General features: G+C 44.2%; 1 protein-coding gene across 3 annotated transcripts; it reads left to right on the forward strand.

The window, feature by feature from the left end:
* Positions 1-299: 299 nt before the first annotated feature.
* DCTD (dCMP deaminase) lies at positions 300-25,405 on the forward strand. Of its 3 annotated transcripts, none has more exons than XM_033105118.1 (6): positions 300-426; positions 2,012-2,126; positions 2,532-2,667; positions 21,138-21,254; positions 22,609-22,705; positions 24,017-25,405. In XM_033105118.1, the coding sequence occupies exons 2-6, from the start codon at positions 2,019-2,021 to the stop codon at positions 24,093-24,095; spliced, it is 537 nt and encodes a 178-aa protein (XP_032961009.1). In that variant the 5' UTR covers positions 300-426; positions 2,012-2,018; the 3' UTR covers positions 24,096-25,405. The 3 variants fall into 3 exon arrangements, with proteins under 3 accessions (XP_032961009.1, XP_032961007.1, XP_032961008.1); XM_033105116.1 differs by having other exon boundaries at positions 353-382; XM_033105117.1 differs by lacking the exon at positions 300-426 and adding an exon at positions 517-700.
* The last annotated feature ends 595 nt before the right edge of the window (positions 25,406-26,000 follow it).

Consider the following 26,000-nt stretch of genomic DNA (forward strand, 5'->3'; position numbering starts at 1 on the left):
CCTCAGGTTCAGAGATCTGAAAAAGGCAAGTTATGAAGTCAGAGCCCTGGAGCGGCCGGCGCCCACACCAGGGTCCACGAACGCGGGCGGAGGCTCCGGGATCTCAGGACCCAGGGTGGCGAGGCGGCCTCAGGGTAGGTTCGCGGGCCCCCCTGCGCGCACCAGGGCAAAGTCAGGGGGCAAAACCAAAGGTCGCCGGCCAGATCGCAGGCCGAGCGAGCTCACTGTACGACTGGGACGAGGAAGCCAGGCAACCCCGCCCGGCCCCGTCCCCAGAGCGCGTGACCGCCCGGGCCGGGTCTACCTTCCGGCCACGCGGCGGCCCCGCCTCTTCTCCCGACTTCCTTCCCCCGGCGCGGCGGGGACCAGCGCCGGCCTGCAGGTCGCCGAGCGGGACCGGAGGGTGGGCGGAGGCCAGCCGTGCGGGTACGCGGCCCGCGCGCCACGTGGAGCGGCCCGAGCGCGGGGTGCGGGGCGCCGGGCTCGCGGCAGGGGTGCGGGGCGGGGAATCCTGCGCCTGTCCCCTTCTTGGTTAAACCTTCTGTTCGGCACACGAATGCGGGGTCGGAAGTGCTCGGCTAACTTCGTGGCGGGCAGTGCGGCCTCCGAGAGGCTTCCCCCCCTTCGGGAAGCCGAGAGAGAGAGAGTAGATGTGCGACTCTGAAAGTGGCAGTCACCTCTTGCGTTCGCGTGTGCGGTGGTAATGCGTGATTTCGTCCCGGGATCGGAATTGAAGGGGGTGGGAGGAGCTTGGTTTCTGTCCCGGCCAGTGACTAGGTGTATCCCCCGACGAGTTGTCCCTCCTCTCTTCCTGCAGCTGGGTTTGGGGCACCAATGAGCGTTGAACCAGACTTGGGGAAGGCGCCCGGTGGAGGATAAGTTCCTTTCCTTCTTCCCTTCCCCAGCTCCTGTGTGGTAGGCACTTATCTGGTACCCTACTACAGGCATGATGGTGCGAGCCCTGTAGCCAGGTTCCAATGCAGCATCGCTTGAGTTAAGAGGGTTTAAAGGCGTCTCAGGATTTGGGCCACATAATCAATGGGTAATCCTGGTTCCCAATACCCACCAGTTCACTGCATCCCAGCCTTGAGCAGCGCCGCTCTGCACATTAGCATAAGCTTCCCACCTAGAAGTGTGGGGAAATACTTTCCTTTAGCCCTAACGTCGAGGCTTTCTGGAGACTTCTCAGTGATACCTACCTAAACCTTGTGTCGCCTTCCTTCCTTGTCCTTGAAAGGACCCACTTTACTGGAAGTTTTAGGTCCCCTTCAGGGGCCCTCCCTGTTGTAGCAACAGCTTGTGCCTGCCCATGCATAAAGCTCATGTTACTAAAACGTGACACTTTTCATAGTTTCTCTTCATTTGATTCAGTACTCAGCGTTAGTAACTCTGTCCCATCTGGGGAAACTAAGAGGAAGTGAAAGGGACTAATTTTCTGGTTAATGTCAGAGTTGGGACAGCTCAAAACTGAATTAGACTGACATGGATATAATCCTGTGTGATTTAAGGGGAGTTACCTAAGTGTTTGGAGTCGCTGAGATGTTCCTATCTACCTTAGCTAGAAATGAGGTTTGAGTACGGTGCTATGTATAACCTTTAACAGTATCTGAAATATGTTAGGTGATCAATAAATGTTTTCCTTTCCCCTTCCCTCTTGTGCTGGCTCCATTTTATAAGAGAGAGGTGAAGGCTGAGAATTTGTAGGGCAAGCGCTTGTATTAACAACAACAAAAATCTTATGGCAAAGTAGTAAATAGATGTACTATTTGGAAATGTGAAGGTATATGTGCCAAGTTCAAACTTCTGAAATAGTAACTTAATTTCTTAATTTTTTTCTTAAGACCAGAAAATGTCTGGGGTCCATGTTCTGTGATTTCTGATTTATAAATGTAACTGAAGGTGTCTGAGTTTGGAGATGCAAAGTTCAAATGTGGTTGGTTTGAACTGGAAAGCAGATTAACCAGATTTACCAGCTTTTCTCCACTGCTGTTTTGTCATGTTTTCCTTGTAGATCCATCATGAGTGAAATTCCTTGCAAAAAACGGGAGGACTATTTGGAATGGCCTGAGTATTTCATGGCAGTGGCCTTCTTATCGGCACAGAGAAGCAAAGATCCAAACTCCCAGGTGAGTTTTATAGGAGAGCGTTTGGACTCTCACAGACACAGAGATACCTGTAAGTGAGCAAATTACAAAAGGGAGAGACTGGGTTTATACGTGTCAGTTTACAAAGGCTGAATAAAGCTGCTGTCTTTTGTACTGCATTCCACATGCTTACATTTTCCTGTGAGAGAGTAAATTGTCACGTGCCATCGTTCACTGCCTCTTGTACCCTCCCTCGGGCCAGGAGTGCTCTTTTCTTTGACTTGTGGGAACTGCCACTGAAAACAAGCAGGGAGACAGAGCTCTTAGCACCTCCAGAAGCTGCGTGCCCATTTTGGAGGTCTGCAGGCCTCTGGTTTCATATACTGCCTCTCCAGTGGCAGACCAGCTACTCGAAGTCACCAGGCCTTTCGGTATATTTCCCTGTAGGTTGGAGCCTGCATTGTGAATGCAGAGAACAAGATTGTCGGGATTGGATACAATGGAATGCCAAATGGGTGCAGCGATGACCTCTTGCCTTGGAGTAGGACAGCGGAGAGAAAGCTGGATACTAAATACCCTTATGGTAGGTCAGGCTTTGTGTTCCATTCTGCATAGTCGCATAGCCCCGGTGAGTGTTTAAATGTTATAATTGGTCAGAAAATGTCATCTCCCTTTTCACTCATCAGCAGCTGGAAAGAAAATAAATCCGATTGAATTAGGATTTTTCTGTTCCCATCCCTTAAATTCCAAAAAGAGCCAATGAATGGAAGCGTGGTGGTGGTCACACAGCCTGTCCCTGAGGTCCAGGGCTCTGTTGATTGCGATGGGTGACCTGGCAGGCTGTTGAACACCAGCATTGATGGCAGGCTTCCCTGCTGAGGGCCACCGCTCCTGGCTGAGGAATGCGCATGATAGCTGTGCAGGTTGTTTCTTTGCTCCTTGAAGGCAGAGCCAGCTAACCAAGTACTGGCCGGTGCTTTGCTCTGATGAGAAGCAGGGTTCCTTCAGCCCCTGTACCTACCCAGGAAATCTGGCTCAAGCTCATCTCTGGGAAGCAGGAAACAAACTGTGGATTAGACATCAGGAAACAGATGATGCGGTAGCCTCTTCCTGTTCCCAGGTGCTCTGCAGTCCCAGAGTCAGTTGTGGTCAGACCATAAGCCAGATGTGTGGGACTGAACACTTTTGGTTGGGTCATCTCTGGTTTTCATCTTTAAATTAGAGAAAGGTGCCTCTTATAATTTGTTTCCTATCTAAGCCCCAGGGAGAATCACTTCAGAGATTATCTGGGAGGGACAAGCCATAGCTTCACGTTTCCTTTAATGCCCTGGGAGAATTTGTGACTAATGCCACAAAAGAGGCAAATTGGGCTGCATACGCTGGTTGCTGATTTTTCTTAACTTTAGGGCTTGTATTTATGTCTGGAAGTGAATAGCCCAGCTCTGGTGGAAGTCAAGTAGATTAAGGCCATCCAAATGGGAGAGATTGTGCCTTCAGGACACATGGTTCAAGGAGTGATGTAAGACCTTTCTGCTCTGTTGACTCTTTCCTAGTAGGTTTTCCTCTGGGTTTTTCTCATGAAGAATTCCAAGTCCACATTTAGCGTAATTTATATATTTTTACTAATGTTTCTGGACCTTAGTCATGTTAAATAAACCCCAGAAGTATTTTTTTTTTTTTTAAACTACTATGGGCAACTGCTCTGTTTTGGAAAGAAACAAAAAAAGATGCCTGGAGGTGGAGAAGGAATTGAGGAATGAGGGCGGGGAGAACTAGCACTCAGGATTTTCAGAGAATAAAACAAAGTTTCGTGATTAAGGGGATTGAATAGTCAGATGAGTCCATTTAACTTCACCCCTTTTCAGAGTTGGAAGAGTAGGATTCCACCTGGGCGCATGTAAAACTGTCTTCTCAGCCTCTACTTTCTAGCTGATTGGAGTGGGTGAAATGAAAAATGTGCTAACATATTTTAGAAACTTTTTGTCATCCTGACTTTGATTCTGTAAGCTTTTCTATGGTAAGAAAGAAGGGAAATGATTACTTGTTTGTGGGTACATTCAAAGGTAATTTTTCACAGTATAGTTCAGTGTCTCATATAAAAATGACAGAAGCGAAAGGGTCTACACTGATGTGTTCAAGATCTATACTGAAATATATGATTGCCACAGTCGTTACTCACAGAGTCAAGACAGTGAAATATCAGTCCTTGTGCTGAAATCCCATATGAAGGAATTCGTAGGAGGTGTCAGTCTGTGGCACTGAGGCTGGTTGCAAAGGATGCCAGTTCTTGGACCACTATAGAGAGGTCCTCATTGGTTAGTGAGTGGCCCACCCAGCGGGACCTGTGAGCCCCAGGCAGATTAGTGGCAGTGACCTAGAAGCCAGAGGCTTTGTAGCACATTTGCAATCTCCCCAACTTCCCAGTGTTTCGGAACCTCTCTAGTAGCTGATTTTGTTTGTTTGTTCTGAGACACTGCCTTTTGTCCAAATGAGGGAGAATACCTTTTAAAGCTCCTTTCCAAAGGAATTAAAAAAAAAAAAAACCACACACACACACACACACACACACACACACACACACACACACTCAGGCATTTGTCCAACTTCACTGATTGTTTTTTATTGAATAGTTGCTGAGTTTCTGGGCACTGGTTGTCTGTCTGCATTATTTTTTACTATCCGTATGATACCTCTAGGTTTTCAGAGCTCTTTACCCTCATTCATCAATTATTCATTTTACATGTAGCTGTGTTAGAATGTAGACAATTTTCTTTCACGAGAGTAAGCTTGTAATTTGATGTACCATAAAAGTCGTAGAAGGTATTAAATGATTTTTAAAAGGCACTTAGTATTACTGCCATCATAATACACATACAGATGGGCTTTCAGTCTGAATAACGATGACTGGCGAATAAACTGTACACTCAGTATTGTCTTTTCAAGGGATTTCGGGCCACAGAGTAATAAATGTTTAGATAGCCTTGGATGAAATAGAAATATTTGGTGATAACTGACTGAAATGCAAATTCTATTTGCTTCATTTTAAGACTTCAAAAATTAATAAAATAAGTGCTAGTGTCTGGGATTGCGTAGGCTTAACCCTTTCTTTTGTCACTGACATTAATGGTGGCTGAGCTGCTCTGTTAGGAAGGATAGATTATGGATTAATCCCTGTAAAGGAGCTTTAGCGATTATCTGACGCTCTAGACCAACGATTTCTCATTCTTTTGAATATACAGGGGACCCTCTTTTAAATGTCAAGAAAACTTCCAGGACTCCTACATAAGGCTAGTTAAACTGTTAGTATCTTTGAGTCAGAAAATTCGTGATGACAAAAAGCTACTTGATATCAGTAATGCTTTGCATTAATCTGGACTTGATCAAACGGCATTTGTGTGTGTTTGCAAAAAGTGTGTTATGTGCTGGACATGATGTTGAGGCCGCTTGCCAGAGCCTCAGTAGTGCCCTGGATTCTGTGCCCGCAGGGTCCAAGTTTACGTTATTTCTTTTACGGATGGGGAATCAAAGGCCCCCCGAAACATCAACTAACTTCTGTAATGCCACATAGGTAGGTGACATCTCCTATGTCCAAGGTCAGTGCTCTTTGGTTCCCTACTCTCTCTCATGAGGGCACAGGAATTCAGCTTTTCTGAAATGTTGCCTAGATCCTAGCACGGTGGACCAGCTCTTCTCACTATGCACTGGAGCGAACGGAGGCTTAGATGAAGTCACTCCCCAGCGGGCAAGCGCTGGCCGTGGTGGCCTGCACCTAGCATGAGGCAGAAAGCCATTTCATGGCTGGCTTTCACGTTTCTCCAAGGGGGAGCTCCAAATGGGACTTGTACAAGTTGGAGTTTACCAACAACATATATAACTTAATTTTCCTTATTAATGCTGTAAGTTTGGAAGTCATTAGTCTTGATTGACACTTTGTGGAAAGGAGGGAGACTGAATACTTGTAACATAATAGGAAGATGGAGCTTTTCCTGGCTGTGTCTCTGGAGAGGCATTTTTAAAGGCTGTTTTTGTTCTTCCAGCCTTAGGATCAAAACTTATGAAACTATTTGATTATAATGTAGTATTAAGATGGAAAATGAAAATTCCCCTGCCAAAGGAACTGCTTTTTATCTCATCCCTTTCCCGAAAAATCCAAAAGATAGTGTGATGTCAGTAACGTTAAGTGGCAGGAAGAAGTCAGAGGTATTAACAGTGACACCTTTTCACATGAACGACAATTAAAAAAACCAGGAAGTAGCAGGTTTGTCTAATTTACTATAAAAAAAAAAAACTTTGGAAGATTTTTATTTTTATGAGGGGGTGGTTGTTAAACCCAGGATGAAGTATTCAGCTGACATTTTTAGTTCCTTCCTCTGTGAAATTCATCACAGTGAAGCACATTTAATCAAAATACCAATTTTATAAAATGGAGGTAAAATACTCCTGGTAATTCAGATATTACTCTTTCCTTGGTTTTTTTTGTAACCAATTTTGATGACATAGTGTACAGACCAGAGAGTTGGAGTAGAATCAACTTCTTTCATCCTCGAGAGCATTGTTCAACTTCACAATTTTAACAGCGCTTGCTACGCTCATCAAGTTGCATGTGTTTTCCTGCTGTGCTGTTTCTCGTTGGTGAAGGGGTTTGTGGGTAAGCATGCCTCAGCTTGGCCTCCTTTTCTGTCCCAGTCATTCAGGAAGCCAGGATTGCTTTGCCTGTTGCATCACACTTCTTCATCGTGGAAGGACTATAGTCTTAATGTCCCAAAAGTGGGTGGTCGCCACACGCTGGATGCATCGGGCAGAAATGGAGACATGAGGCTGTTTCCAGAGCCGGTTCATATTTCTGCAGAAATACTCTGAAAAGGATAAAATGCTAGGAAGGAAAGTGCTGGAATTAATTAAGGCGAGAGTTCGGCATGGCAATTTTAAGCAGTTTTGCCAGTGTGTGGCAGTGCTCCTTTAAATTTTATATTTAAATTTAATCTTTATCTTTTAGATTTAGCATATTGTTAAGCATGCATAGATGTCATTTTAGTGATTACTTAGCCATTTACCTTACCCCCTTGAACACTGACATTTTCCTGACTGCCATGCATGTGATGTATTTCTTTGGCATCCAAAAGGTTAGTCTTGAGAAACTAATTTATCAAGAAGTTAGGAGTCTGATCCTTCTTAAGCTGTGACTTCCTTACAACTTGTAAGAGCTTCTTAGTAATTAAGATCAAATTTGTTCCTTCAGCCCGTTGAAATTGAATGCCCTCTGGTTTTGTTAGGCAGATCCACGGATTTGATGACTTACTGCGTCTTTTCCTGCAGAATTCTAATTTCACTTATAGCTTCCCATCACCCTTCCCCTGCCTGGCCATCTCGTAGTTGTGGCCTGACAGTAGGTCTAATGACGGACTTTTGAACAAAACAACTAGTATAATCAATGGAAAACCTTTGAGCAAGTTTACAGGAAAGAAATAAAGTAGATGATTTTTATAAATCAAGATGCACACTCAGATTTCACTGTGTGATGTTCTAGATAAACGGAAACACAGTGGCTTATGTGTGAGGCTACCCTCCCCCCAAAAAAAAATTCACTTGCAGGTATAATTCTGTATAAACAGTTTTCAGAAAAGAATAAACAGTGATTTTTTTTTGTTGTTAATTTACTTGATTCTTATCTATGTATTTTAATCTATAGTTTGAGGGTTAATTATTTTTGAAGAGCTAGAGATTCCTATTTCACTATGAATATGTACAAAGGATATATGGTAACACCTTCCTGTTCTGACGAGCAGATGCAGGAAAAGCTGAACTGCTCATGTCTGGGATCAGACCTACCTTGAAAAGGCACATGTTTGTCTTCATTTTTTAAAAAGTAAGTTTACCTTATGGAAGTTTGTAATAAAGCTTAAAATAATTCAAGGTTAGCGACCCCCACGTTGATGACCAGAAGTGGCTGAAATTTGTCTCTGTCCTATCTCTCAAAAGAAAAGTTTTGTTGAAAAATTAATAACCTCAATAACACTTCAGGGACACGTACACCCTATTTTAGATTGTGGAAAATATGTGGGCACATCAATTATCTGAATGCAAAAGGATATTCCTAATGATAAATATAACGTCTTTCATTCTTTAAGTCTGCTAAGTCTCTGTTTCAATACTCTGGGACACCGTGGAGTTTGGTGCAGGGAGCATGTGACACCGATGACTCTCATGGTCTTTGTTCCGATTTTGTCTGTGGCCGTTATGCCAATTTTGACTGAACTCTGAAATTGGCCTAAATTCCTAGTTTTATTTTATTTTGAGGTTTTTTTGTTTGTTTGTTTGTTTGTTTTTTAAAGAATCTCTCTTTCATAAGCTTTGTTAATATTGGTATTAAAATAGAATGTATAATACTATTTGCTCCCAGCAATATGAACTAAAACCTGCTTCCTAGGGATTTTTGCAGATAGTATTTATATTGTGTTTTACTTCTTAGGACGTTTGTTTTCTATTTGGATGGGAGTATATGTGTCTTTAATTTGTGTATCTGCTAAGAAAAGTCCCACAATTTTTTCAAACAGCAATTATCAGATTCAAGTGAAACAATTGTGGACTGGCCATCCGGAACCTGGGTTCTAGATCTGGTGTTTATATCCAGGGATCGGGGGGGACTGTTAGATACATGACTTGACATTTATTTCTCAATAGGTTTATGAAATAAATGACCACTGAGGACTCTTCCAGCTCTAGAATTCTAAATAAAAATTAAACAGTATAGCTATGATTGCGTAGGATGAGGGTACTGTTTCTGCTGGTGAAAGTACAGAGCTGTAAAAAGCCGTCGGTGGCAGTGACACAGAGACTATGCATCTGTGCCTGTGGACAAGTGAACGGAAACAGGCTTTAGTCCCTCCCTCCTTAAAGGTTCAAATCTGCTCCAGTTCTAACATGAATATAAACCAGAGAGACTTATGCACAAGCAGGAGGGGCATTTGAAGTGTGTAAGTTACCCCATAGACACGGAGATTAGAAGACATTGGATGAAAAAAGTTTGGAGGACAGCGATGAAAAAAAACACCCATGTCTAAGTACAAGAAAATATATGAATAGAGGAGGCGCCCTTAGAACTCTTTGGGGATAAAAGGTTATTCTAAAACCAAATAGAAAGGAGTTTCGAGATCCTTTTGTAAACCAGTCAATGTGCCATTGTTTATTGGAACATGGATGCTTGCCTGACATTAGGAATAAATGGAAATAAGTAAATCCTGTGATAAATGGTAAATATTGGTGAAAGCAAGGGAGTTAGAATGTGTGGGAGCTCACTCTTCTCTCTGTTCAGCAGTCGGGAGGGTAGGTACTAGTCAATTAGTGGAGGTGTAAATTTTATCTCTGTGCTTCTTTCAAATGATAGATGCCATAGTAAATTTAAAATATTGAGTGTGATAACTGAGCATGAATTTTTTAATTCTGCAATTAAAAGACTTTGCTCAAAATGCCATTAATTTTGAATTTAGGTGAAAGAGGGAAGCAGAATTCCTCATTGTCGTTTTTTTCCTCCGTGAGTGAGTTATAACTTTTTAGGAATTGAAATAAATACTAATGAGTCATCATCTATTCTTTTATCCATTTGAGTCGTCTGTTGGTAATGGGGGAGTTCTCCAATCATCTTGCTTCCTTTTGAAAAATTATAACTAATTTTATAATGCATCACATTTTCCAGCGTACATTCACCTGTCGTCATTCATTCACTCAGGAAATACTTATAGGGTATCTAATATATGTATTCTGGGCCAGGCACGTGGCAGCGGTAAACGTCCAATGTCCCGCTTTTCAAGGAGTGTGCAGATTGAAATGGAGGAGGTAGACACTAATGAAATAAACAGATATTATTGACTACTATTCCTTTCTGAGGAGGTGACTTTTAAACTGAGCTCTGAAGGGTTAGATGGGTGTCATCAGGTAAAGATGGGGTCATCAGTGTTTGGGGGTACGAAGAGCATGGGAAAGTACATTCCTTGCAGAGAGAGTGCTTGGGTGAAGGCCCGCAGACAGGGAGGCATTTGGAACACGTGGAAGGAAAGACTTTGGCTCAAATTTAGTGGGTGACATTAGAGTAGTAAAGTGAGGTTGAGGGCCTGTAGGGTAAGGAGTTTGGATGTAAAAGATGATGTTGGTTTTGCGTGGGAAATGGGTTGGAGGGAAGAATGGAAACAGAGAGACCATCTATGAGTTGATAGCCACAGACTGGGTTGGGGCGGGGGGCATTTAGTGGGGTGGGAGTGCTGGAGGTGGAGAGGAAGGGTGAATGTAGGGTGTCTTTTGGAGACAGCATCAAGGGGGCTAGGTGATACCGGTTAGAAGACAGAGACTGGTTTCCCCTCATACAGTTCCAGCTTAAGCACCTAGGTTTGGGGAAAGATGAAGGAAGATTTGGACTCCTGAAGTTTGAGATGTCAGTAGGAGCTCCCAGGAAAGGTGTCAGGTAGTCAGGTTGGGTGTATGAATGCAGGGGGATATGTAAGTTGAAGATGTCAGCATCTGCATGCTTGGCATTTGGGTGACATCAGTGCCATGGAAATGGATGAGGTGATCTAGGGAGAAAGGAAAAGGCTGGGCCCTGGCCTGATCCCTGAGAACTGCAACACTGAGAGAGGTTGGCTGGAGGAGGCAGGGCCTGCAAAGAAGGAGCAGGATATCATGGAACACATAGGTCAGTGTTGTAAAGAAAAAGGAAGGAGCAGTCAGCTGTGTCAAAGGCTGCTGAGAGGTCTAAGGGGATTGAAACCGGTCCATGGGGGTTAAGAAGGTCACTTAATGTTTCGAAGAGCAGCTCCCATGGGGTGGCAGGGTTGGAAGGCAAATAGGAGCCGTAGAAGGAGGAACAAAAGGTGAGGAAGTGGGGACAGCATATATAGGATACTGGACAATTAAGTTCACGAACTTGTTGCAACAATGCTGCTAACCTATTTTGATTACAGAGGGATTATTCATTATGAATTTGTACCAACTGGACAGTTAACCGAGTTTATTCTTTGGAAGTGCTGAAAAGGCTGCGTGAAAAAGTTAGACGACCTGAACTTTTCGCCAACAGTTCATGGCTCTTGCATCACGACAATGCACCAGCTCACATGGCACTATCTTCAAGGGAGTTTTTAGCCAGTAAACAAATAACTGTATTGGAACACCCTCCCTACTCACCTGATCTGGCCCCCAATGACTTCTTTCTTTACCTGAAGATAAAGGAAATACTGAAAGGAGGACATTTTGATGGCATTCAGGACATCAAGGGTAATACGACGACAGCTCTGATGGCCATTCCAGAAAAAGCGTTCCAAAATTGCTTTGAAGGGTGGACTAGGCGCTGGCATCGGTGCATAGCTTCCCAAGGGGAGCACTTCGAAGGTGACCGTAGTGATATTCAGCAGTGAGAGATGTAGCACTTTTTCTAGGATGAGTTCGCGAACTTAATTGTCAGACCTCGTAGGCATTGTTTTCAGATGTTTGTGAAGAGAGCAGAACAATAGGGTCATAGCTGGAATGGGAGATTGGGCCAAGAGCAGGTTTATATTGTTTGTAGGAGGAGAGAATCTTTTTTGTTTCTTTGTTGGTTTGTTTTTGCAGCACACATTTGCTGATGGGACTAGAGAGATGGGAGAGAGAGACTGACATACAAAATGGGGAAAAGAGGCACATTGCTTAGTAACCGGAAGGACACGAAGAGGGGGCGATGACAGCTGACCCAAAGGTTCAGGGTGTCGCAGGTGGGCATGCGTATGATCGATTACAGCATTTCAGAGAAGGGTAGGTCAAGGTGGTTGTCCTCTGCAAGAGGAGGGAGGAGCGTGAGCAGGTGTGGACACTGGGGGAAAGGAAGAAAAGATTGTTGTGTGCAGTGGAGAAGGCCTGCTGGAGAAATGTCCCAGGAATGGAGGGCAGTGTCAGGAGCTCTATCTCGTATCAGAATCCTGAGTTAGGTCAGTTCAGCTCCATTTTCTCCCCACTGACTGAGGATCAGTGAGTGGCCTGGGGCGTGCCTCGTAGAGCTGGAATTAATTAGAACACACACATCCCGACTCCTAGTCCAGTGCTCGCTGCTCAGTTCCAGTTTACCCTTTAAAAGCTATTAACACAAGAGGGAAGCCTTGAATCTTTATAGTATGGATTTGCCTTACAAAGCTGTCACACCAAGATTGGTGTTCTGTTTCTATTCGTCTTGACTACATTTTAGGCATCAAAGGTATTTCACATGAGCAGTAGAAGGGAGTTGGGCACGGCTCACCCATCGATGAAATGCAGCATTTCCACGTCCTCCTCCTTCTGACCTGATTGTTTGCCCTTAGTGCCTAGGGAAGCAGTGTAATTAGAGTTTTGGGGGCTTTATTATCGATAATGGAATCTCAGTCAGAAATCTCTTTAGCCCTAAGCACTACCATTGGGGCTAAGTGGCTCCCCTGGGTGCCGTGAGTTGCTGCCAGCCAGCCTTAGCAATAGGCAGCAAGGACGGGGACGGGGTGGGGACTAGAGCAGGGCAGAGGGAAAAATAAATGTCTGCTCTCTCCCATCCCCTGAGTTGAGCAGCTCAGGGTTGACTGGTGTCAGGTGGGTGTCCAGCAGGAGAGGTTAGGGAGCCCCAGCATTTGTCAGGTCCATCTTCACAGATGTTAGTCTTCACGATGGTTCTCAGACACATGTCTCAGCAGCTCTCATTCTGTCCATTTCACGGGCCAGGAGGCTGAGGCTCACAGGATCCTAAGGTCATAGAACTACCAGGTAAGGGAGGCAGAGTGTGTGAGGGGGTGGCCGAGGGGACATACAGCGAGGAAACACAGGGAAAGGCAGAGCCGTGGGACGGCTCCGAGAACTGGGCCCATTCGGACAAGCCCCAGAGGCTTGGTTCCAGGAGTGGAGATGGGATGTTAACCTGCCGTGGTCCATGGGGCCGGGGCTATCAGCAGGTGGGGTGCCCTCGGAGTTGGGGCTGTACTAGTTGGAGCCTGGAGGATTTGGCTGCCTTTTGAATAAGCGGCTCGTCTTCAGATCCCGGATCCAGCCAGGATTCCTTTCTGCTGTCACTTTCTTCTAGCAAAGACCTCCTCTCTGGGCACAAGGTGGTAACATTCGGAGTCTAGACATTTTCGAGGCACAGGGCTGGCTTCCTCTGCTTTATCACTATTACCTGTTGATATTTTCACACGTAAGCTTATGCTGTAGTAATAAATTGTCTCTCCACTGGAATTGTGTGACCCTAGATGCCCAAAGGTTGTGGGTCCAGTTATGTTCTCCTCTGAATAGAAAGGCCACCGACTGTGCATGGAGTGGGGTGCGGGGGGCACGGTGTCTGTTTCTAAGTGACTGGAATGGTTGCGGTGTGCTCAGTGGGGGCAGATGTGCTGTCACCTCTGGTCAGGAAGACCCTGTTCCTGGCTGCTGATTGCCCCAGGTCTTCATCTTAGGGAGGACCGCCTGGGGTGTGGCTGTTCTTTCTCAGAAAACAAGCCCAGGTCTGACTGTTGGTAACAATGGCTTCCTGGGCAGAATTCTTTCTAGTTCATAAAGCTTTTCCTTACCACGTTCCTCGTGTGCTCCTCATTGTAACCCCAGGAGATAGGAGGCAGGGAGGATGTTATTTCTCCTATTCGTAGTTGAGTGAGGCTGGGACTCGAACCCTCTTGTAGGCAGATCCCAGAGTTTAGACCCCCTTTGTTCTGAAAAGCCTTTTGTAATCCAAATACATTTTTTTTACAGAGACAATATTTCCCTGCAGATTCAGTTCAGTTTACCTACAAACAGTGCACTTAACCCCGCGTTTCCTGGGTTTTTGCAACACTTTGCCTCTTCCAGGGCCCTTCTTTGGAGGTACTTGTAGCCTTCGCTTAGCATTCTGGTTGTTTCTGTGCATGGCATCTCCTGCCTGCCTCTGCTGTCCAGTCCTTTGAGTGATCTGCCTGGGCAGGGTCATGTTTGCAACCAGGGCTTACCACTGCACGTATATGGGAAACGGCTCCAGTTGTAAACACTCTTCTGTCCCTGTTGCAGCCCAGTACAAAGGGTGTTTTTCTGGCCCGGGGAAGGGGCGGGGTATGGGCAGAGCTCTGTCTGGGAAGCCATAACAGTGGAGTAGGCTTTGGTGCACACCAAGAACTTCTCAGGAGGGGGAGACTGTGGACAGGGGCTCTGGAGCTGAGGGGTGGGGAGCAGAGGCTGAGAAGAACAGGAAGTGCCTGGTCGGGCCTGTTTGGTTGGGATTTCCTTAGAGAACTGTTATAACTGTTGGAGCAACTGCAGTTGCTTCTGCCTCTCCCCTACCCCACCTTTGTCTCAAATCCTTTGAAAACCCTGATAATGAATCCCCTTGCTGCTTTACAGATATGGACACTTCACGGAGGGAAGATATGGTGGAGGACTGATATTGTTTGGGACCAAATTTTAGAAATGTTTGATTTGTATTTTGGGGTAAACATAATAATGAACATTTTATAACCTCTAGGAGAGGTTCTAGGGGTGATGGTAGGTAAGAGGGACTTAAATATAGTGACTACTCTATTGTTAAATTATTGACTTGAAGAATAGGTACTTTGGAGTCTGGCAGTGATATATGAGGCCCTGTCAGGATATCTTTCAATAATTAAGAAATAAGTAGTTGAAATTCCATTTTAGCTTCAGGAACAGTGAAACAGTTCTCTAAATGGATCTTTTAGAGGAGTGAATGCGTACCCTCCACCACCCGCCATTGGAAGCATCTGTGGGGCATCTGGAGCATCGAGAGCAGGGGAGGGCGTGCCCGTGTCCCAAGAGAGAGATGTGCCTGGATTTAGTGACTCATACCTCTAGGACCCCAGAACTGAAAACACTTAGACCTGTATTTCAAGAAGTAATGACAAAAGGCTTTGTCATCAGAATAGCAGTGGGACACCTTACAAAAATTAACATTGAGTTATTTTTAAAAATGCACAGGTCAACCTTGAACTTGGGTACCCATTTCATGTCAATTGTTAATTGCAGGGTGAAGCTTCCCACCTTTGTATTCCAGAAGGCCGTGAGCAGACGCTTCTTGGCTCTTGAGTCCTGACCTCTGTCTTGTCAGTGAGCCGAACTGTCTGTGCTTTGAATGTGGGTGGCTGCACAGCCCGAGAACCTTCACGGTCATCAGTCAGGGGCAGAGGCGCGTTTCCCCAGAGACATTCTGAGGCTTGTACGATACAGCATGGAATGTGTTGGCAGAAGGTGGTGCAGGTCTGGGCTAAGTGGCAACAGGTGCTCCACGACTGGCCCTCTAACCTGACCGCGACAAAGCTGCCACCCCAGACTCCACACTTTTCAGCTCAGCCTTGGCAGAATACCCTTCAGGCCTCAGGAAGTAATTTTCATCAAGTAAAGTTCTGTACCTCTAAATATGAGGAATTTTAAACAATCTGGAGAGTTTCTTTAACTTGAATAGAAACTTAGTTTTCCTGACTCCAAATTTTATCAGCTCCCAGTATTTCCCATCATGTACTGGTAGCACATGAAAAGTTGAGGGCAGAGTCATACTATTACTGTTAAATGATGTGTTCAGCAATTAGCATTTGTTTAGCATTATTGAAGGTTTTTTTTTTAAACCTATTAAAGTAACCTTAATAATACTACTGTCTAAAATAGATATTGTATTAGTCTTATATCAAATGAGATGAAAGTCAAATTTATAAAATGTTGAATGTCTTAAATCTAAATCTAACCAAGGATGGAATATATCCTGTTAATTTGTCAAACTTGGAGAGAACCGCCTACATGAGACAGTAAGGATTAATCAAGCCTGAGTAAGAGGGAATTTGAAAAATACAGTTTTCTAATTATACAGTCTCTTCTCCATGGTCCAAGGTTAATGCAGTTCTGAATTCTGACAGTTAGTAATAGAAAAGAAAAAAAAAAAGACCAAAGCATATGAATTGTCTTATAATTACCTGAAACAGAGGTTCTCCTTCTGGCAATGGAGAACTTTTTAAGTGTTAATCTGATATTTTTAGCTTTTGATTCTTTTCCTTTTAAACAATGTTGAGAATAACTGAAGGGTTTTGTGTTACTCTTTGTGCTTATCGAATATACCTGTAGTATTTGGAGAGTTCTTTTGCTTATTGCTTAGCCATAGATGAGTAGTTCTAGGTAAATAGTTGGAAAATTTGTCATTTTCTGGGACAATTTAGCTATCTTATAAGTACTTCCTAAACACTCTACCTTTGGGATACTTGGTCCTTATTCCTACTAAGAATATAAAAAGTATGCTCATCTCAAGATCTCGATGAGAACTATCCTCCTTGGTTGGTTTTTGCACTCATGTGTTTGTGGCTCTTACAGCATTTTTCCTGAGGCAACACAATAAAAATGCTAGCACTGCGAAAAGATAAATTTATTCTTTAACTTCTTGCTGTCAGATAGTGGAATGTTTATTATAGTGAGAAAAGTTACAGGGAAGCCTCAGACCACCAAGCGAAGAGTCCTGAGAAGATGAGACATGGGGATTAGAAACGTAGGTTTAGGGTTTTACAACTTGATCTGCTATCTGAGAATCTAGGAATGGATGAGTTGTTCAAGTCAGTGACTACTGGAGAAAAAGAGCAGGATTGAACCTTGGGAAATGCCCAGAAAGGCAAGAGAAGGAAAAGGACCCACAGAAAACAGGAGACCACAAAGGGGCTGGTGTTCCTGAGACAGTGTAGAATGGGGGGGCAGTCACTAATCGGGCCAGAGGAGCAGGCAGATCCCTGCAGCCAGACGAGACTTTGGATTTAGGCCAAGACAAGGCCATCCAGTGGTGTGACGGAACTGGCTCTTACCGGCTCACCCAAACAGATGTGCGCATCTCTCTCCAAATCCATGTCATGTTGGGAGCTTGAAATTGGCCATGTGGGAGTGTTTACAGCACAGAAATGGGCAGATGCTACAAATCAGGGCCATTTAAAAAAATGTCTGTAAACATTACTAGCAGATTACAGAGGTCAGCAGGTTTCCATAGAGTAGTGTTTCTCAAACGTTTTATATGGCAACTCAGCAAACAGCTTTTTCTGAATCTCTTTCACAGACACACACACACACACAGACACACACATGGAACAGTTTTTAGGAGCAGTATCTAACCTTGCCATGTGGAGTGCATTCTGATCTCATCCCTTCTCTTTTCATCCATGTATTCAAAAAGAAAAAAAAAATCTGTTTATAACTCACTAAACTGATTTCATGACCTACGGTGTGAGAAATATTGCTTTAGAGACAACTAGAGGTTTTGTATGCATTACAACGTCAAGAGACAGTTATTTAAAAAGTTAGAGTAGCAGTTGTAGATGGTATGATTTCATCTTGAAAGAAAGAACTAAAGAGATCTAAAATGCTGAAAAGATGGCTTCTTCAGAATGGAGACTAAATATGCATGTGTGAAGGAGAAGAAAAATGGAGTAGAGAGAAGCCAGCGCCATCAGAAACAGCCTGGCCGGCGTGAGAGCTGGGCTGAGAGCCGGGCCTTGCCCTTGGCAGTGGGAGAAGAGACTCATGTTTTTTGGTTGGGAGCCTGCCTTGGAGAAGATCAGCTGTTCTAGAGGATAGAGGAAGGAAAGTGGGTACATTAGGAAAAAGCTAAAAATTGGATACTTGATATTTTAAAAATTGCTTTTATTTATTTAGTTGGAAATGCACTTTCTGAGAGCCAGTGTTATTCCTGGAAACCGAAAGGGCACTTAGTACCTTGTTGAGGGTCTCACAGCTTTAAGTGGCAGAACTGGACCTTGAACCCCAGGGCTGACTTCTGTTGCAAAGCTCTTCTATACTTGCCCTGCAGGTGGAGAATACAAGGGTGGCGGGTATGCTTAGCCTGTAGTTAGGTCAGCCAGGGCCCAGAGCAAAGCCGTTACAGGCCAGGCGTGTTTGCTCCCCAGGGCTCTTTGTGGCCTGAAGCAGATTTGGCAGTTACCTGTTATTTGATCAGTTTAGATGGCCATTCCAGGTAAATTAGTCCCCAAATTCCATTCTGATTGACCTACATTAAATAAATCAAATGGACAGTTGCCAAGTCGTTCTGCCGAGTCTCCTCTGTGAGGACAGTGTAGGGTCCTGAGTCCTGAGGCCTGACTGAGGAGTGCCTCCTGATGGATGAGTCCTGAAGAGAAACACACGGTGCTTTCGGAGGGGAAGCTGAAGGTCAGAGGGGAAGCCGAGGGTCAGCGCCACAGAGGCTGTGGATGTCGTGGACCTTAGAGGCCAGTGCCAGGCCAGAAAGGTGACACCTTTCAGACTTCAGGATCTGGACAGACAGCACATGGGGAGTTAGAAGGTAGGGAGGGCCAGACTGCGGTGTCAGGTGCTGCCCTGGGTGGGGTTTCTCCCTACAACCCTGTAGGAGCAGACCAGGGAAGCCAGTGTCGTTGAGACAGGGCTCTCTCCCCGGAGGAGGCAGGAGTGGGTGTTTGTCATGCCTGAAGTTAAAGAGGTTAGGGATGAATCAGAGAAATCAAGTGTGGATAGAACACTTGAGTTCTGTTTTTATCTTGTCTGGTTTTGAGTACGTGGGGTTGTGGATTGTGAACTATCCCCTTTAAAGAGCCTCATGTGTGCTTGACGCTCAGCTATTCAAGTGACCCAGTAGACCTCATGTTTTTCTAACAAGAAGCTTCGTATTTTTCATCTTGTGATTTCTGTACTTAAGAGAAAGGAAGTCTGTTTATGGTCCTGTGTATTCTTCATATAAAATGATACACCCTTTATACAGGGATGTTGGATGCTGTCCAAGAGACTCTGTTTCCTATGGTAATTTTCATTAACGGATCTAGACATACAATGTTCAATTTTGCCCCAACTGCCTAGGGTGAGTTAGAGGAAGATAGTTGCAGTCAATATGACCCTTTTTAGAGATTCAAAAGAGGACAATGTAATAGGTATCCTAACAGAGTCAGAAACTCTGTAGCTCTACATATTAATACCAACACTATCAAAAAATATTTATTAGATGCGAAAGCATATTTTTGATATTTGAAGATAAGAGGACTTGCTGTATTTCCTGTCGCCATCAATAATTGGAATCTGCATTTCCTCCTTTATTCGTTCAATAAATATTTAACACCCATTATGTTGGTGGCATTGAATTAGACTCTGGGGAAGTTACCAAGAACGTAGAAGACTGGTCTCTGCCCTCAGGGGGGAAATAGAAGAAATAATTACATCTAATTGTTTTTAACACAGAGCAGTGTTAATCCCAGTTTGGGAGCATCCGGGTCACCAGGGAAGGAAATGGGGCTAACGAGACCTCTGCGAGGCCAGCCCCCAACAGTCCCTGAGCGTCAGAGTCTTCCTCGCCTCTCTCCTGTCCTCGAACCCCCTCAGGGTTTATAGGCCAGTGGGGCGCAGAGAGCTGGCCCAGGTCCCTCTTGCCCGTGGCAATTGTCCTCTGATGGGCTGCGATCTGATGACAATTTTTTTCTTTAGATTTTCTTACAAAGCCAGAGACTGTTCATTTCCACACACAACTAAGACCTCCTAAATGGTGGTCTTCATAGACTAAAATGAGCACTCCCCAACATTTCCTGGGAGGGCCCTAGGTCAGCTTTCTGCCTGCAGCATTGCTGAGCCGGGGCGACACACACACACACACACACACACACACACACACGGACAGTGGCCATTCCCCCTGAAAGCAGGAAGCCTGGGGAGGGAGGTGGGCCAGGGTCCGTACCGCAATCGCACTCAATAAAGTCTCGTTGATGGACGACTTCATGGCCAAAATGTGGGAGGGCCACGAGTTTAGGCCTTAACACTCCCGGAGGAAGGTGTTACGTGTAGAAGGCTGGTTGGTGAGTTGAAGAGCGTGGGGGAGACCTTTGAAGGCCCCATATTTATAATTCTAGGAGATTGTGTGATTTGGACCATGGCCAGATAGTCATTAATTTGTTCAACAAGCATTTATTTTATCACTTGTGTACATAACGTGTGTTAAGTCACCTTGGGAATACCAGAGGATTTTGTAAGGCACTGTTTCCTAATCGTGTCTACATGTTAGAATCATGTGGGGGAACCTCTTAAAAATTTCCAAGCCCAGGCTACACTCCAGACTATCTCAGGCTCCAAATGTGGGACACAGACATTGGTAATTTGGAAGCTGCCCGGGGGATTGCAACATGTAGACAGGTTTGTGAATCACTGCCACAAGGAGATTATACTATAGTTTTAGGTAATGCACCCAGAAAATGACATAGTAACATAAGATAGCAGACAGCGACCTTGCAAAACAGGTGGGGGATTCCAAACTAAGTTGCCGTGGTGAGTATGACTCGTCCCTTGAGAGAAGCCCCCTGTGGGTTAGGTGGTGGGAACCCCCAGCCAAATGGCCTGGGAAGATGGGTGGGCTTTGAGAGGTGCGGGCGGGTAAGGAGGGTGCTCCCTTTAACCTTGAATTCAGGCAAGTCTCGGGAGGACCTCGGATCACCATGTGGGATCTGTGGTGGAATAAGCCAGGATAGCAAGAACTTGACTTTCCATTGCCATTAAGTGGATGAATGTTTTTTCCATAAAGACAAACTACTGGTTATCCATTGGCATCTTGCTTGTGTGTACGAGTATGTGGGCTGAGAACCAGGAGGTAAAGCAAATCCCTCGGGGTAGAAATACTCTGCTTCACTTCTTGTTTCTCTTTCTCTTAAAATTGCTCCCTGCCCTCTTACTAGCACCAGTAGTGAATATCCCTGCTTGTGCATAGCAACACACAAACAGGCCCTTTTATGTGGGCAGTTCCGTACCCCAGGGTCTTGTGGAATGGAGAGCTATTGTTCTGCTTAGGGTGGGTGAACATACTTGGCCTTGGCCCCTTCTGGCTGCTCTAGGTGCTTACAGACCCAGGGCTGCTGCGGTGAACCGTTTTGCTGGTAATTGCCAACCTGTCAAACCACATGGCCCTCATTTGGTGTTCTTAGTACTTTCTAGTTCTAATCAGGTTTTTTTTTTTTTTTTTTAAATCGAGTCTATTATGTGTTATTTCAGAGGGAGAATGAAATGCTTCAACACTATTAGTCAATTCTTCATGAGCTGCAATCTAAGTGTTTCCTTTTTTCTGGTTCACATCCACAGTGTGCCATGCCGAGCTGAATGCCATCATGAACAAAAACTCGTCTGACGTGAAAGGCTGTACTATGTATGTGGCCTTGTTCCCATGTAACGAATGTGCTAAGCTCATCATCCAGGCAGGTAGGAACCGGCCGTTCCATTTGTCACATTTGCATCACTACCTGCTCATCGGTAGCTCATTGCAGATGTGTTTGATCTTAAATTGCCATTGTTTAGATCTAAATTAATTGCACTATCAACTTTGCAAGATATTTCCCGTGTTTTGTTTTTGAATGGTGCCAGGTATTCTAAGACTAATTGCATCCTCTGTGATTCTTAGCATGTTTTTAATTTAGTTTGCAACTTCTTAAACTGCAAGCTGCCAAAAAACAACACAGGCTTTGCATATAATTACTGTCAATTTACTATTCTCTGACATATTGTGCATAGATTAGGGGGGAGGGAGAGAAATGAATTTCTGTCAGAAACAAGGTCAGCTGGGACTCTGTATATGAAATTTTAATTTGTATCTAATATATGGTAGATATTTGAGGACCTAAATATACCTTTGCACAACAGTGTCGTAAGACTCCAACGGTACTACTTTAAGTTTTTCTTACCATAAATCTATGCCATTGTAATTTGGATATTTCACCTTTTTCAAATTGTCACATCTAAGATTCAGCTGCACTTTATCTCCATAAAACTCTCGGCGTGAGATTTAAAGACTTATCGTGTTAGCCAGATGTGCAATTTAAAGGGGCTGTTTATCATGAGCCCATGGATCTCTGAGCAGAATAGGACTGGTGGTTATCAGAATCAAAAGTCTCCATTTAGAAGTAGCGTGGGCTCCCTCGCTGGTGGTGCGAGGTCCTTCAGAAATTTTCCTTGGCCGTCCTTAAGCATGGAGGTGGTGGCAGGCATGTGGGAAGAACAGCAGGTGCCCTGTGAGGCCATCTTCCTGCTGTCCCTTCAGAGGCTGGTGGAGAGCAGGATGGTGTATCAAGTGCCCTCCAGTTTCTTGGTCCTCAAGTCAGCACTGCCTGATGAGACAGCAAAAGAAACTGGATCTGCTGTCCGTGGTGCTGCCTTGAGTTGGTCTGTGCAGCCATTCTTGGAAGCTCGGGAGTACGTCTGTCTGACTTTGCCAGCCCTCTCCATCCAACTCCGTTAGCCTCTTGAGTTAAGAGTAGTTGCCCTGTGAATAAAGAATATTTGATTGCCCGCAGTCAAAAAAATTGGTTAATTGGATCAAGGCTTGACTACTTGACATGTTTTCACTTTGCGTCCGTTAAAAAAAAAAATCCATAAAGACTGGAGGGCAGATTAAATGTAATCCATCCACTGCTGTATGCGAGAGCAGCAGAGACATATTTCAGTAACTGGACATCGTGTGCAAACGCACTGGCAAAAGATGCTGCCAGGGCTCCGTCTGCTTCTGCAGTATCGCTGTGTGTGTATACTAATGGGGCTTTTTCCTTTGTTACCTTTTAAGGTATCAAAGAAGTTATTTTCATGTCTGATAAGTACCATGATAGTGAGGAGACAACAGCTGCGAGGCTCCTGTTTGATATGGCTGGGGTCACGTTTAGGTAAGTAGGAAGAACCGGGGGGAAAGGTGGAATGAAAGCCTGATGGAGAAACCGATTTGACCTGGTCTGGTCTTTAATTGCTACCTTTGCTGCCTGACTTGCACACTTGGAAGCATCTTTTTCAATGAGATGGGCTAAGAATCCAAGAGTTATTTCAGGCATAGATTTTTTAAGAGCAGTGACAGAAGTATTTGAAGACAATCTGTTTAGTGATCACACTTTAATATTAGTAGCCTTCCAAGGGTTGGACTAATTATGCTAGTAGCGAGACATTTTTAAAAATTCACAAGTATTATAATATTAACATTAAACCTTTGTAAATTTTGCAAGTGTAACAACTCCGGCCTAGAAAATTTAGGATGAAAGTGACCTGCCATGTTTGAAACACCGGGAATTCTTTTTACAGCAACATTTTAAATTGAAATTTGAAGTCATTTAGATTTTTGTGATTATCTTTGCTAGGCAAAATTGGGAGGTATGTTTTACTTGCAAGTAAGCTCAACCACCTTTTATTCATGGTAGAAACTTCTTTTGAGACTATGAAAGCTTTCAAAACAATTCCTTTCCAGTTTTGTGGTCAGCTGTGGGCCCTTATAAATAGTAACATACCTGGCCTCTTGTAGTCATCATTAGGGTATAGGTTATAGGTCATGAGTCTGTTGTGCCTTGTGAGACACGAAATCCACATTATTTACATAATAATAATTAGATATTTACTCTTTACTGAATTTTGGAAGAATATGTTTAGTTTCCAAATAATTTCTTTTTAACTGTTTTAGAGGGCACATTAATGAGTAAAAAAAAAAAATAGTGGGTTTATTTTACTTCTGCATTTTTTAGAACATGATTTTAAAAATGACTCCCCACTAAACCTAGTTGTTATTTTGCTATGTACAAGAGGTAGAAGAAAATTTACATTTTTTTTTTTTTTTTTTGCTTTAGAGTGATTCCACATTGGAAACAGAAATTTCCTAGAAAATAAGCTAAATCTTGTGGGAAACCTAGTAATCGGGTGTCATGGTGTGTAGCTAACTTGTTAGAAATTCTTTGACTCCCCGATAACTCATGAACTCAGCTAGCTGAAGAACCTCCAAATCAGACCACCCCATGCATCTTCTTTGGTCTTAGTTTTTTCTGGGCTATGTTTCTCTCCGTATGGTGCACTGTAATTGGCTCCTATAGGATAAACTATCAAGTGAATCCTGGGAAAAATTTTCCTCCCCACAGAAAATGTAGGTTGAACCAAAGTAAACAAATTGCTTTAACTACTCACTGAATAATATCATTATATATTGTGTTTCTTACATTTAGGAAATTCACGCCGAAGTGCAGCAAGATTGTCATTGACTTTGATTCAATTAACAGCAGGCCGAGTCAGAAGCTTCAGTGAGTTACATCTCATTAAACCTCCAGAAGACTGGGATTATCCTCTTCTAAGGAGCTGCTAATGCCTTTCATCTTGAAGTTACACATAACTTTTTAATAGCCAGTGCAGCAAAAGTAGACATCTAAAGAATATAAAGCCTCAAATCTTCCTGACTCTCCCTCCTATCACATGGAATCTGCATCTGTTTAAGCTATTGATTTAGGGTTTAAAAGGGCTGGAGTGGGGTCGCAAAGGGCTGGAGTGGGGTGCCTTTCCCTTCTGTGTCCCCGTTTGCTGGGATGCTGGTGGCTCTGCAGAAAGGGCGTCAGCTCTACGTCACCCAGGCATCTCACAGCTGCTCCACACTGCCACATGTGCTGGAAGGCTGGAAGGACAAATGAGTAATTGTTGTGTTCCTAGCGGGATGAGCAGACACACTGATTTGAACATCTGGCCCAAATGAAGCATAACATGTAGTGTCCTTGGGGGGGAGTGGGGAAAGGGACCCACATGACAGTAGTATTTAAGTATTTGCTTTAGAGAATTGAGGGAAACCCCTCCCCACCCACTCTCCCAACAAACCTAGAGAAGATGGCACATCTGTTCTGACCGTCAGTGGGTGTAAATGAGCTCTGGATACTTTCTCAGCTTCTGCTGTCCTGCTACCCACAGGGTGGTGGCCTATTGTCCCTTTGGGGGTGGGGACCCCTGTTGGTTTTTCATCTTACTTTTGGTTTGTGGGTCCCACGGAGCTCTCCCATTCATTTATCTGAATAATGAGTTGTTCCCCAGAGGAGACGGCCCCCAAGACCACGCCCTGCTGTGCGCTGGGGACGGTGGATGGGCAGATGGGCCAGGCACCACTTCTGCCACTCGGAAACGTGTTGTCATTCCTCCACGTGCCAGCACGGCTTATCTCCGCAGCCACTCCACAATGGGGGAGTAAATTAGTTCCTATCCTATAAGGGAAATGTGAGGACGTTCGGCCCGCCTCGAGGCGGTTTATTCCAGATGTATTGGTGATGGGAGCTCATCTGTGCTCCTGGCCACGTGCCTTCCTTCACTGACACAGATCTCACCTTCCTGATCGCCGCGACTCGGGGAATGTGTGGCTGTGCACCTTGTCTTTTATGTCGTTTAATTTTTATTAAACATGCTCCGTACGTACCTCTGTTGAGAAAATGGTTTCTTTATCCTAAAGATAATTACTGTTTTAAAATGCTCTTATATTTTTATGAGTTTTTATTTTGTCTCTGAGGTTTTGTACTCCATATTCTGGGGCATTTTGTAATTTGGCTGCTTCCCAATATTATTAAAATCTTATTAAAATCTAACCCAGCGAAGTGTGTTCATATTTATATTATAATTATATGCTTAACTCTCCGTTTCTGTCCTTTCTGTATGGTCTGTGAAGCACGTCACATATGTTTTAATGCTCAGAGATCAGGTTGAGACACTGATGCTGTGTGCTTTCCCCAGGCCTGATGGATGGCGCTTCTTCATGGATTAGACTGGCGATGTTAGGAAAGGTTCTCTTACCTCTCCCTCCTGTGTGCCTGCTCCTGGTCTCAGGTATGGCCATCTGACAGGTCGCAGGCCTCCTCTCCCTCCTGTGATACTTCGGTCTCCAATTCTGGCTTCTCCTGCTGCTCTCTCGTCTTACTCTCTGCCTAAATCTCTCTTGTCTCCACAATGTTTTCTCTCTTAACCTTCTGCACACCTTTTGCCCTCCTCTGTTTGCTCCAAAATGCATAAAACAAAAGGTATGTAGAAGAAAGAAATCAATGAAGATACAGATAGAATATATATTAGATTTTTATGTTGCTGCAAATTCTGAGTTGTGAGCCCTGTTAGCAAGGAGTGTGCAATTTTCATTATGTCACATTGTAAATATATCCAGGGGCTAATAAGCCAGCAGTGCATCTTAAT

Source organism: Rhinolophus ferrumequinum, chromosome 4 (assembly GCF_004115265.2).
Source record: "Rhinolophus ferrumequinum isolate MPI-CBG mRhiFer1 chromosome 4, mRhiFer1_v1.p, whole genome shotgun sequence".
NCBI lineage: Eukaryota > Metazoa > Chordata > Mammalia > Chiroptera > Rhinolophidae > Rhinolophus > Rhinolophus ferrumequinum.

Excerpts from the sequence above, each read along its gene's own strand:
- DCTD (XM_033105118.1), top strand. The coding sequence starts at position 2,019 with ATGAGTGAAATTCCTTGCAAAAAACGGGAGGACTATTTGGAATGGCCT. Across the intron at positions 2,668-21,137 it reads GGATACTAAATACCCTTATG|TGTGCCATGCCGAGCTGAAT; the intron begins GTAGGTCAGGCT and ends TCACATCCACAG. Across the intron at positions 21,255-22,608 it reads TAAGCTCATCATCCAGGCAG|GTATCAAAGAAGTTATTTTC; the intron begins GTAGGAACCGGC and ends TTACCTTTTAAG.